Source organism: Spea bombifrons, chromosome 6, assembly GCF_027358695.1.
Source record: "Spea bombifrons isolate aSpeBom1 chromosome 6, aSpeBom1.2.pri, whole genome shotgun sequence".
NCBI classification, from domain to species: domain Eukaryota; kingdom Metazoa; phylum Chordata; class Amphibia; order Anura; family Pelobatidae; genus Spea; species Spea bombifrons.
This window is the reverse complement of record NC_071092.1, coordinates 22,168,056-22,181,948: the sequence shown is the minus strand read 5'-3', so window position 1 is coordinate 22,181,948 and position 13,893 is coordinate 22,168,056. Positions and strand designations below refer to the sequence as shown.

Below are 13,893 nucleotides of genomic sequence, written 5' to 3'. Positions count from 1 at the left end.
AGCAACTGAGGTTACCAGACAGGAGGATTCAGGTCCCCTGCAGGGCTGCGGGGGATCTGGATCTTAGTCTCATAGTCAGACCTCATTTGAGGTGTGATTAGAAGATGACCTCGATTATAAGACGAGGGGTATTTTTCAGAGCATTTGCTCTGAAAAAACCTTGTCTTATAATGGAGCAAATACAGTACTTTAATGTGTATTCTTCCTTAGTGGGGTTAACGGATAAACGTAACTGTCCCATTAGGAAAGCAACAAATTTGTTATTTAAAATTAAGGTATTTATATTCACAATCACGGATAGCAAAATTGAAAATATTACGTCAACGGTTCAATCCTTCCTTAGCGAAGCTCAAATCTCTGATATAGGACTAACTTATCAAAGTCTTTTACAAACCCGCATTTTACGATAATGTATACACAAATAATTACCACGCTATTTTTTTTCCGGTTGCATTTTTGTTACGTCTCTACAAATCAAATGTGGGTAACCACATAAATATAAAATTGCGATTTAAAATGATTTAATCGCAAAGCAAGTATTTCCTAAGCCAGTATTCAACAGACCAAAACATAACCAACCCCGGCGCTGCGCAGGAACTGCATTTCTCAGTTCTCACTACCCCACAACCACATGCGTACTTCCTGTTTCCAGCACAGACTACATCTCCCATGACCATTTGATTGGCGCACGCGTGATTCATTTGCTGATCATGGCTACGGTGCTGTCCAGAGCGCTGAAGCTGCCAGGTGAGAACAAATTGAAAAAAACGGGCTGTCCTATTATGTATGTAGACGATTTATCATAGTTTGTCCGAGATCGGGGTGTCAGAGGTTGGTTGTGGTGACTGACGTTCGTTGCAGGTTGTGAGTGGTGTGGTCCAGGTCCTGGAGGTGTATTAATAAATGGACTAAGTGCCGATCGACTCGCAATCGTATTTGCATTGGGTATAGAATTGTGCATTTTTTTCTTGCTCCTCGGATCGAAATAAGTCATTCAGTGCTGTATGTCCTTTCTAGTGTGGATCAGTGTACATTCTTCAGTTGTTCCAGTGCCGTAAATGAGACAACTCTGATGATAACAAATTTAGAAATATGCAGTTTCCTTTGACCTGTCTTTAAACAAATAAATATATATTCCAGCGATCGTGGACATCTGCTCAGGGGGAGGGGGCTGGTACCTTCTGGCATGGGGGCAGCAGGTAAAACCAAGTGGCCCCAACGGCCACTTGTGTCTGCACACCACCCCAGTAACTTGCTTAGCTCTGCTACACATGCACTCACCCACTCTCACACATACACATACTTTCACTATCGTGCACTCACACACCTTAATGCTAACACACAGACGCACATACACATTCATGCTCACACAACACACATATGCATTCGTACTCGCAATGCCCCCCCAACCACCAGCCTGCCCAGGATCTGCTTCTCTTCTGCATCACAGCAGATGTTCCTTAAAATATTTTAACAGGCATTTGTATTAAACAGTAATCATCAATATGTATGCACCTTTAACAAGAAACAGAAAAGTAACTGGGGTGTACACAGAACTTACAGAAATGTATGCATTAAATAAATATGGTTATCGTAGAAGGTTAGGGAGATTGGACCTTCCCAACTGATAGCTTAAATGAAACCTCCAACATTCTTTTGCTCTAGAATAGTAATGATTATAACTGCAATGAGGAAAACAGATTTCGGTCATCTTGTTAGTAGCAGGAGCCAGGTTATAAGCGAAAACTTGAAAATAAGAGCATTTGGTACAGAGAACTTATTGTGACGCAACATTTTATTTTGAATACAACATAGAATATATATACATTAAATAAATGAGAAACATTACTTTTACCTGTTATAAATTGTACATAGCTAATGCAAATGAATAAAAATAAATGTCATGAGTTGGAAAATACCTTGGCATTTACTGGAAAATCCTAGAAGGTGCACATCACCTTATGTAAGTTGTATTTTTTCCCATATCAGGTATGTGCTCACGCAGTCAAAAACCACCCTACAAAAGTAATATTTTTAATAAGTAGATGGCCTAGGCTATTTCTCATTCTTCATGAAGTCATATTAACCACCAAATGGCAAATACTAAAACTGCATGTTTCTTTGGGCAGCAATATCCCCTCGTGTATAGTAGTACCACCATGTGGATGTTTCTTTTTTAATTTATTGTTTCTATTCATGTTTTAAATTTTTTCTCACTAAATGAGAAATTGAAATTTGTGGTTAAATAGCCCAGAAGCAAAAATGCAGAAGGTTGTAGGTTCAAAATATCCTTGGTTATGAAGGGTAAAATGTTTTGAAGAATGGTATAAATGGGCAGAGTTGGTATACTTTTACTTACAAGGGTTCTCCTGTTTAAACGTTATAATATAAAATGTCCTAAATAATTTAGTTTTTTGGGCACATATACATACACATATGTAGACATAAAATCTAGAGGAAATGATAGCGCATGTGACACAAACTGGTTGTGCTTGATATGCCCGTTTGAAGGGTTAGTTAATCAGATATGAAAATATGGATTTATTTACACATTGCTGTTGTCCTAGCAGTATTTTGGTTACAAACAAACTGACAAACTGCATTCTTAAAGGGACAGTCTAATGTGTAAACGAAAAAAAACCTACTGACAGAATTTGCAGCCATTGTACAAAATCTTCCTTCTTCTGGTATCAGAAAACAATTGCCACAGATTGGCTGCATAAGCTGCGAGTCCGTGGTAGGACAGTACTTTTAATGAAATCAGTGGGAGTATTCCTGTCGCTGAATGATAGCAGCCAAAAAGTGGCATGAAAGTGCTCAGAATATAGCAGGGAAAAAGCTATCCAACCCTACCTGGCCTTATGAACGTAATTCCCGCCTTAGTAACTAAATCATCAGACAGCAATTAAATAGATCCTGTCTTGCAAAGAAAAGTAGGCTAAAAGGTCTAAAAAGCAGCACATGATGCCATGATTGAAAAAAGTTCAAAACCAGATAAGAAACAAAGTCATTTACATCAATCAGTCTGGGAAGGGTTACAATGTCATTTCTAAGGCCCTGGGCCTACAGCGAACAATGGTATGAGAGCCAGTATCTACAAATGGAAAAAAACATGGAACAGTAGTGAACCTTCCCAGGATTGGCTGACCTTTCAAAATTCCTCCCAAGAGGAACACTAGGCTTCAATTGCCTCAGTTAAGGTCAGTGTTCACCATTCCACAAAAAGAATAGACTGCACAAATGGCATCCATGGGATTGTTGCAAGGTGAAAACCACTGTTGATCAAGACTTTTGGGATAATACTCTGTGGACTGTGAACTGTTTGGAAGACACTGTTACATCTGGTGTAAAGCTAACACAGCATTCCACAACAAGAACATCACACCACAGTGGTACTAGCGTGATGCTGCTTCAGGACCTTCTGATATAAATTCTGCTCCCTGCCAGAAAGAAGAAGGATGTCCGGCCATCGGTTTGTGACCTAAAACTCAAGCACAGTTGGCTTAGCAACACTGATCCGATGCATACAAGGAAGTCCACTTTCAAAAGAAACAAAATGATGGTTTTGGAGTGGCCTAGTCAAAGTCCTGACTTGAATCAGATTGAGGTGCTGTGGCTGAGTTAAAACAGTTCTGCCAAGAAGAGTTGGCCAGAATTCCTCCATTGCAATGTTTGATTGCAGTTGTTGGCTCAATTGGTTATTAGGGTTTAGGGGACAATTACTTTTTCACATGGGTGAAATGGATTTTGATGAATTCTTTAACACCAATATACTAAATAGGCATGTAAAGGCTGCATTTTGTGTTTACTCTTGTCTTGTGTTTACTCTTGTCTTTGTCTTAAATAAAAAATTAGTTGGACGATCTGAATCATCTAAATGTGAAAAATAAGCAAAAGTAGAAGAAATCTGGAAGGGGCAAACAGTTTTTCGCAGCACTGTAGGCTTCTTAAAAGTTTTTGTTTTTATTAATTAAACTTTGAAATGGCGTTCCTTAATTTCCAAAATTTGCCCGGTTTGCATTTTGGTGGCTAGAAGGCTTATATATATTTATTTTTAAAAACGATTCATAGAGCAAAAAAACACATTGCCAAAAACTGATTGGTGCAGTAACACAAGGCTTGCTTAGTTTTTAAAAAAATATATATATATATTGGGTTGCTGGTATGTCTGCTTCTTTAGCATGCTCTTTAGCCAGCATTGTACAAACCTGTGTTTGAAAGTATGACAGTGGTGACAGTATATGTGCATATCATATCATTACTCATCTGAAGTGTAGCTTTATTATGATTTTCTTAAAATATAACATACAAAACATCAACTGACTATCAAACCCTAAATATTCGAGGGGTGTGTTCCATTCAGACTAGGCTCGCCTGTGTAATTAAGGAAGTGGATATTGTGAGGTTGTACGGGCACTTATTTTAGTTAAGGTAGGGCTTGAAGAATACAACCTATTGTGCACTTTCCGTTAGTTACAGCCTTCTATTATTAAAGGATTAATAGTTACAGCAGAAAAAAAATAAATAGGCAGACTAGATGTGCCAAATGGTTCTTATCTGCCATCAGATTGTGTTTGTATGTTTCTTTATGGTCGAAGCGTTAATGTGAAAGTAGTTTGCAGTGTATGGCATGTTTAACTGGTTCAGTTAGATATTTTCTTAATTATTTGTTTATGTAATGAGTGGTGAACTCTAGGAATGGGGCAGCACACCTTCTGCCCCATAACCGGTGACAGACCCTCTATTGGATGAACAGGCTTTCTGTTGCTCCAAGGTCTAGATGCAAAGAAAAACAGCAACCAATAGAAAGCTTACTCAATGACACTTAACCTTAATGTAGTAAGCTGGGAACTGATGCAACATCCTAGGAGTCAGCACTGAGGAGGACAACTCGGATGGAAGTTGTGGGGATGGCTGGGGCTCTGCCCTGAGTCAGGTTTAAGGCAATACCTAGCTATGATACACCGCTCTATACTTTAAGAGCAATGTTTAATGTTTATATATGAAGAACGGTGTCACCATCCTCTTATAGTTAACGAATATTTCCAAGGATGTTTTTATTTAGATAATGGAGCAAAATACATTTTTTGTATTCTATATGAAATACAAGGGACTAGGCTCTGCTGCTTGAAAGTTGAAATTGAGAATGGGGCTTACAGACGTTTTGTAACCAAACCTAGTCATATACACCATTTGGGATATTATTGTGCATTGCTAGTTTTAGAAAGGAAAAGTTGCTATCATAGCTTTTAGCAAAGGTACGTTTGCTTAATGAAACTACTTAAAGCTATTATATTTTTGGAAAAAAGGGACTGCAATGATGTTAATAAGTATGACTATCCCTGGTCGTTATAGCATTCAGCCCTGTATGATTTTATTTGGTAATTTGCATTAATACAAATAGAGAACTAGGTGGAGCTGGATTAATCTTGCACCACATTGTTCTATATCCTTGTTCTGGTTATGCAGAGTGGACAAATTGCTTCATTCTGTATGTGAAAGATGTAATGTTCAGTCAGAAGGAGCCCTGATACTTCAAAAAAGCATTCAAAGGTATTCAAACTATCTATGAAAGCAGAAATGCTTCTTGGTTTATTAGAATGCTGAAAGTCTACATATGTAGGCATAGTGTTTTCTTCCCTTCTGTACCTCGTTTCCCTACTTCCTCGTTTCGCTTTATAATATTTTGTTTAACCCCTTAATGATAAAGCCTGTACATGGATTGTTGTCAATGGGTTTAGGGACCGCCCATTGTCCTTAAGGGGTTAAAAAAATTGTTTGCTAGGGTGCAAAACTTTTCATGAATGTTTGACCATGTCATTTGGTGGGGCCGGACATCAGTACATTAGTAAATTAATAGTACTGTGAATTATTCAGACCTGTAGTTGGGCACTCTGCATTTAATCTGAAAAGCCCTGACTCTATTTAGCAGTCAGGGCGGCATGTGGTTGTGGGGATGGAGGGGTCATGTAAAGGTCAGGTTATATAACAGGTTAGGGTTGAGGTTACATAAAAAAAAAAAAGAAGCGTAGAAGATGTTAGCTGCGCTCGCGCCTCTTAGTTTGCCGTGCTTTTTGCGCTCGAGGGTGTCTCGAGCCACTTAGTTAACCGCGCTTTTGCTAATCTGAGGTAAAAGGGCGGGATTTTGCCCTATAAATAGACCTGCTGAGGCGTGTTCGTGTCACACCTGCGACGAACCGCTAGCTGACTGCACTGACTTCTTTGTAGCGTCTAGTGAGCGGCAGCATAGTGGGAGAGCCAAAGGTACGAAGATGGAAGAACTTCTTCTGAGGCGCCAGTGCTGGATCAGGAGATCACATGGCAAAAACATCCCTTGCGTGACAAATAACTAGGGTGCAGGGAAAAGGGCAAATGCATATGGGGGATTCTGCAGAACTCTTGTCATAGAATTTTTCATGATGCAAGGATGGAATACACACAGAAAAGGAGACTGGCACCACATCACTCTGAGGACTTTGAATATATTTGTTGTAAGCACCCCAATTATTGTTTTATACTTGGTTTATTATGGTGGAAATCCCTGTTTGTATGGAGTTGATTTAATTTAAAAGACATTAAACTCTATTGAGTAACCTTCCTAAAAGATATGGAAGCAACAGAAAGAGTTAATGTATAAGTGTGTATATGATACCATAGGAGACCAGTTATGCTATGACATTGCAAGTGGATACATTATTTTATTTTACATTTTCACAGGGAAGAAGTCCCATGACCCAAGGGAGTATGACCCTCTCACACAGGCTGATAGTGATGAAAGTGAGGATGATCTTGTCATAAACATACAACAAAATGGAGTTCAGAATGGAAAGAACACCCGTGGGTCCAATCCTGACCAAGATTCTGATGGCGAAGAAGTCTCAAAGAGGGTTCAACAGCGACCTGTGCACAGTAAACAGGATGGATTGTCTACTTCAGGTGGACTGGATACAGAGCTTAAATCAACCTCCTCTGTGGTGGCGTACGTGCGGACCACAGTATTTCTCCTCACGGTTGTCATCTCGATGATCATGGTGTTAGTTTGTGCATTTCTCATCCCCTGTCCCTTCAGAGATCAACAGAATATTTGGACTGTTAGCGTGGGGCAAGAAACTGGTAAGGAACAATTGTAAAAAGGTGCTTTGGGGGTTGTGTGTAAGGATGATTGATGAAAATCCTATAATTGATATATATAAGTTCTTCCACATTGCAGTGTACATCACATTCTAGAGATGTAAACTGACCAAGGGTGGCAGTCCCCTGCTGCATAACCAGGGGAGCTGATTGCTCTATTGGGTGATCAGACCCCCTGGTGTGCTGCTCCTCATTTACACTATGGATACTGTACCACCTTGTCACAGCCTCCGTAGACTGTGCTTTTAATTGGGTTGATTAGAAACTAGCAGCCTTTTCTAGTTTAACTCCATTCCAATGTGATGCTTTTCCCCAACAGGTGTCCTTTCTCCCCTTGAGCTTTTTGATGTAAACGGGGATGGCTCTCCAGACATTTTGTTATCTTTCCTGTCTACCAAAAACAACACATCTAAAGGTAATCAATATTTTATTTATTAACAGAGGCGTGGGACTCTCAAACAACAAAAGAGGTTATAGTGGTGATTTTGCTCTCTTTGTTGTTGACTTTGCTTTTATTTTTAAAATGGAATGTTCATTGCCATTCACCTGACTCTCGTGTTCTTCTGCACTTGTAGCTACATCAAGACATACGCTTGCAGTAGCAGCCCTTTCAGGCCTTAATGGCAGCATTATGTGGAACGCTTCTGTGCCGGAGGACATTTGCAGTATACAGTGTGGGCAACTCATACTAGGGCCACAGCACAACACCACTTGTCTTCTAACTGGAACCTCAAAGCTTCTTCGAGTGGTCAGTGCTACATCAGGTATTACATTACATTACTTTATTCATAAAGCGCCCCCCGATTCCGCAGCGCTGTTACAGTAGAACAATTTAGAAACACATACAATAACAAAACTGGTGCAAAGGAGAAGAGGGACCTGCTCTTGCGAGTTTACAATCTAGGTATTAGCTCTTGCATATGTGTGATCCTAAATTTGTTTGTTTGTGTGTGTGGGAGGAGGTAACTTTATTGGATTTACATAGTCCTGTTAATGGTCTCCATTGTCTGTTTTGTTTAAGGTGTAACCTTATGGACCATGAGTTCAATCCATGTTTTGAGTGGGACTATTGCGGCACCAGCTGTAATCTTGCCAGATTTAGATGACGATGATATCAATGATTTGCTAGTGCTCACCATAGGAGAGACACAGGTAATGTGCTGAAATGTGTTATACATTACATTATCACTTTGCTAAAAGGGCAGGATTAAACATGATTATATGTAATTTTTCAAACTGTGTCTTCTGTTAGAATTGCTTATTCTAGTTCATAATGCTTACTGCTTATGCAGCTCATCTTGATTTTGAGAGCACCTTTAAAACAATAGCCAAATGTTAATGTAAACATTCATTTTTACACGGTGTATAATACAAATATGATACTGTTTTAAGTTTACATCTTCCTCAGACTTCTCCATAAATAAAGACATTGTGCATATTGTAGCATTTTTTGTTCTATATGAAAAGGTATATATAGCTTGTGAAAACATGAACAACTAAACAAAGTTTATTGCTTCTTCCGTTCATGTAGTGATGGTATGGAAACACATTATATTTACGACTTCTACAAAAAAAAAAAACACTTTCATGTTGGTGAGAGTATGCTTTCAATATATGCTTTCCTTTGGAAGTCTTTTAAGTCAGACATGCCTGGATAATCTTAATTTATGTTCCCAGCTGTACAATTCTATTGCAAAATTCTCTGTCCTACTAGGTGCGTATACAAGTAGTAAAACTGATTTTAGAAAAGCTTACCTCACTAACATGTTAAGTTACATCACATTGATAGAAATAAATTTGCCAATGGGTGTGCAATTTTCTGCTTCCCTTCAGCCTGATCTGGGATTTCTCCTTGTGTCTGGACGCACTGGAAAACCATTGGGTGTGATGGTAAAGTATGGCATTATGGGAGAAGGTAGACTTATCGGCCCACAAGCCCACTACACTAGCCAAGGAGCCATTTACATCCTCTTTGGATTTGGTAAGAGCCTTTCTAATGTCATTAACTGCAGAGTCTTGAACACTTTATCGCATAGACATGTTATTTTCATGGTGACTGATCTGGACCTACTGTATGTACAGTCAGTAGATATATCTTGGTTAAGTGTAATATATAAATGAATACATCACTTGCCTGTTACACTGGATTGCAAAGGTAGTGAATGCGTAATATGGATTGTGGCATAGATTGTGGCATAATGGAAGAATACACTGGAAGATGCCGATCAGAGTAGTGGGGGAAGGAGGAAGGAGGATCAGAGAGCAGGCAGAGGGGGCAGAAAGGATTGGGTCAGAGCAGACGGGTGCAGGATTGGGCTGGTGAAACCCAGAGAGGATGGTCCAAAAGAGGAGTGACAAGTTTAACCACTTTGGACAAGTCCATATGCCATCTGAACCACTGGTAACTGTGATCAGCTGGTTTGATGACATATCATGACATATTATGACATATCAAAAGCAGTAATTTCATTTTCAAGCAATGGATCTTAAAAATCTGTTTTTTTTTCTCCCCAGGGAATGTCCAAGCTGTCTCTTTAAGAGACATTTATGCACAGGCATATAACCGCGATAATTTCCCAAGCATCTTACTGAAAAGTGAACCAGACTGGGAGAAACGAAGAACAGTTAATTTCTCCAAGCTGATAAATGTTTACAGGTATAAAATGCATTATGACCATTTTTAAACACCTCAGTAACTGAATTATATGCATTTGCGTGTACTCCTACATACACAATTACACCATGGACTGCATATGCATATTGTCAAGTTTACAAAATTATTTTTCTCTAACAGTGCTGGGGTGGAGTTCCTGCAAACCATGCATGTTTTGGGAAGTAACTGTAGTGACCTGCTTGTCACCACAAAAAATGGTCTTTCCCTGCTACGAGGACACGATCTGGAGCACAGATGGGACCTCAACCTTAGCAACATTAGTAGGTTTGTACTAATTAGACTAAGACCTTTTTTCTAGCTTCTTATAGGCCTCTCATCAAAATCAGAGATGAATGACATGATGCTCAAAAAGTATTAATCATTCACTTTCTGGTCCTATACCCGCTCCTACATGCTCATTATAACAGTGTAACACAGAGATCCGTTTAAACAGTTGTGGCATAATCATCCATGTAATCATGTGTTATCAATAGCATCACATTTACCAGATGTATTTTTCATACATCATGTTCTATGAAGCTAAATAATAATAATTTCTTCCTTGCTATAGTCTGCCCCAGCCTGGCTATTTTAACAATGATAGAAACCTGGATTTTCTACTGCAGAGTCAGAGCAGTAATTCAAAAAAGGTATGTAACCCATTCCATTATTGAAATAGGAATCCAACAGTATCATAATACGAGTATAATGCAGAAATAAATGACATGCTGTCGTGGAAAGAGAGCTATAGGCAACATTATTTAGAACCCAATAATTAGAATTGATCATCTGCTTCACAGTGCCAGTTACCAGTTGATTAAACTGGCCTATATCCCTCCTTTCATGTAATGAATGCTAAGTTTCTTTATAGCCCCTTTGAAAGTGCTTTTCCACCTATATGATCAGATAAGTGTTGCATCGTGTAAAGGGGTTTAAAATAAATCTACATGAAAACTTATGTTTCTCCTCAATGCTCCCTGTTACTTAAAAAACTGCATTAAAAGGTTTAGTCCTGTTATTCTTCCACAGCCCTCCTTTATGTATTAAATCAAAGCAGTCTGACCTACAACTATACCTAGTCGAAGTGGAACAGCACCTTTAAATATGAGTGCATACACTTTAAGGTGTATCTTCCTTTTAAATATCCTTCTTGTTCGACCAAAAAATATATATCTATGCAGTCCAGGCAACATATAGTTGCTAAAAGGGGGCACATATCCTAACCCTTATGCAACTATGAGCTACTAAGTCTCTTACCTTCTATAGTAGGTAAGTGACCTGCCGAAGCTCATTAACTTTTGGATCAACAGCAACAAATTAACCGACATAGGAAAAGCTGAACTTGATGGACACATGTCTTTTTATAACTATATAACTATGTAACTTGTTACAACCAGGTTTTAACCTGTTGGCTTCTGTTTTGATATTTTTCAAGTTTGCATCTTATTTCAGGTCGTTGTTATTGATGGCACCTCGGGTGAATCGCTTTGGGAATGGGAGGTTTCTTGGCATCATCAGGAAGCCGAAGCTGCATCGGTTCTGACACCAGAAGGAAAGTCTGTCTTCCTTTTCTGGGGAGGGGAAGTGTCTACATCTAATAACTCTGTAAGTAAAACCTGAAAGGGATTGAGGGAATTTCTACAAACATTACTACAAACACATAATTCAGTTATATGTTAATACTCAGGATTGCTTTTATAAAGTTGAAATGTTGTCTGGTTAAAACACAATAGCTATTTTGAGCATAATGTGTAAAAATCAAACCTTTGACTATTCACACGCCTTACTAACCAACAGGTTCCACGTGTAGGAGTCAACCAACAGTGGAACAAGCACCTCTATCTACTGCACCCAACCTATCCAGGTGTTCTATTGGACCTCTTCAACATTAGCACAACCATTGTAGCCTCTGCTGGTAAGTCTTGTGGATAAATATCTAGTAGCAAGCAAGGTATAGCAGCCATTTGTTTTCATATGGCAAGGTCCACCTCCAGGTATAAAATGCTAGCACATGTGTGGGTAAAAATGTTTCCTTAGTTAAAGCGCTACTTCCTATTGTGCTTATGTGATGTTTGTGGATACCTAATTCTAAGATAAACCTAGAAATGTAAACTATTTTCCATCAACTCATCTGCTGGCAGTTTGATTTCATTTATTTTTTTCTAAACAAGTCTCCTTTTATGACTACATCTATTTGTGAATGTGAGATATATGCTGTGAGATGCACACATATACTAGGTTTTGATTTGGATCCCATCGCAAATATCGATGTATTGGCACAGACCAGGATTGTTGTTGAACCAGCATTACTTTATGAACCTTCTGTAATCTTAATAGTAGTTTGTTGCACCCAGCTACCCAGTCTAATTTCCAGATATAGAGGTGTAATCTCTAATTCAAGAGTTTGTAGGAAAGGAGATTATTTAACCTGCTTTCATTATGTATTATAAAGCGTCAACCCCAGTAAGCCACCTATAAACCTACTCACTCCCTCATCATCCACTTCACATGTGTCCTTCACCAGCAATACAATAAAACATTTTTGCCAAAAGATCTTCAAGTAGGATGGGTTTCTGGAGGTAGAGTGAATTACAATTAATATGTTATGCCAGCCTACAGTGTTAAAGTTAAGTGTTAATGTTTGTCTCACATCATCTCAAATTATAGTTGGGAAAGTTCTTAAATATGTTTATAAATTGTTATGGATTAAACACTGTCTTAAACTTTATTCATTGTATCAAGTAGAATTTGGTTTGTGCTTGTTATTTTTAATCAATTATAAATATAATGCTTTCTAGTATCTTACTGAACTGCGTTCTTTTTTGTTACTTGCGTTCAATTAGTTGGCATTAAAGAGCTGGAAAAGGATGCCTTCCTCACACTTCTGACAGCAGATCAGGTGTTGGGCTCATCAGACAGGCTGGTTCAAGATCTTTTAGTCCACCAACTGAGCATAAGGTGGGCTCTGTCTCACAGTCTAGCTCTGCCTGTAGGAAATGCAAACATGAGGCCTCAAGTAGAAGATGTAAAGAAGATTCTTACAAGGCTGAAGTTCAGCAACATTCCACAAATGGTGAGATTACACTACATTCATCTGCTTTCCATTGTTGTCACCTTTACATCTTTGATTGTGTCATAAAATAAAGACTATGTAATCTACATACATTGCCCTTTAATGTTCCAAAGAATAGAGAACTCGCTATAATCCAAAGTAGAAAACTAGTGTTGTTTAGTTATTGTGGGTCATCAGTGGGTGTGTAGACTTTTTATACCCACTGTATCTTAAATCCCATTCTTAAAGAGATACTGATTTTAAGATTTATGACTTACCATTTGATAATGATACCCAATAAGAATGCTTACTCTTTAAGATGCTGTGGTTGTGGGCGATAATGCAATGCACTCATTGTAGATACTGACATCATTCAATTTTGTTTCCTTTCACTGTCTATCTCAGCTATAGTCAAACCGAACAATGGAAACAAGTGCAGTAGCTGGCTCCCAAAGGAAGATTTTTCATTTATTGGAACCAAGTTTGCTTTATTTTCCAGCTTGTAATATATGTAATCATAGGATGACACAACTACAAACTCTTTTATACACGGGAAAGACACCACTTTTCATCTTTATGATTTATTGTATATTGTTCACCACCATTTCGGATACTCAGAAATATGTTTTCTGTCAGTGCATTGCTTATTTTTAATTTTTTTTTTTTTTTAACACCCTTCCTGTGAAAATGAGGGAGCCAAAATATATTACTAAGTGAACACCTGCTAGTTGAGTGGGGCTAAATTAATTATTTAAAAGTGATGTCTGCTGCATCATTCTCTTGGGCAATCTTTAAAATATATTTCATAAACAACTATGAACTGGTTACTAGTAGCAAAGTTAAAAATGTGTCTTCATCCTATTTTTTTCCCTGTGGTGAATATGCCAGCACCTTTCATTGGAATTTACCGCAGATTGTGTAAATTCCCCCCATTCATTCATTCATGTATATGGTGGGATACATTTACTAAGCAGTGTTAAAGTTGAAGTAAAATTTCCGGCTTTTTACTGCATAAAAAACCTCCCTCGATCAGTATTAGCTTGTCACTGATGGCAGT

The 13,893-nt window shown here is 38.4% G+C and overlaps 1 protein-coding gene across 1 annotated transcript; it reads left to right on the top strand.

Annotated features, from left to right (window-relative positions):
* The first annotated feature begins 656 nt into the window (after window positions 1-656).
* FAM234B (family with sequence similarity 234 member B) lies at window positions 657-13,494 on the top strand. The gene is made up of 13 exons (XM_053469061.1): window positions 657-747; window positions 6,718-7,113; window positions 7,451-7,546; window positions 7,707-7,895; window positions 8,153-8,283; window positions 8,965-9,112; window positions 9,646-9,787; window positions 9,926-10,069; window positions 10,356-10,434; window positions 11,237-11,389; window positions 11,582-11,699; window positions 12,628-12,857; window positions 13,242-13,494. The coding sequence occupies exons 1-13, from the start codon at window positions 711-713 to the stop codon at window positions 13,245-13,247; spliced, it is 1,869 nt and encodes a 622-aa protein (XP_053325036.1). The 5' UTR covers window positions 657-710; the 3' UTR covers window positions 13,248-13,494.
* The last annotated feature ends 399 nt before the right edge of the window (window positions 13,495-13,893 follow it).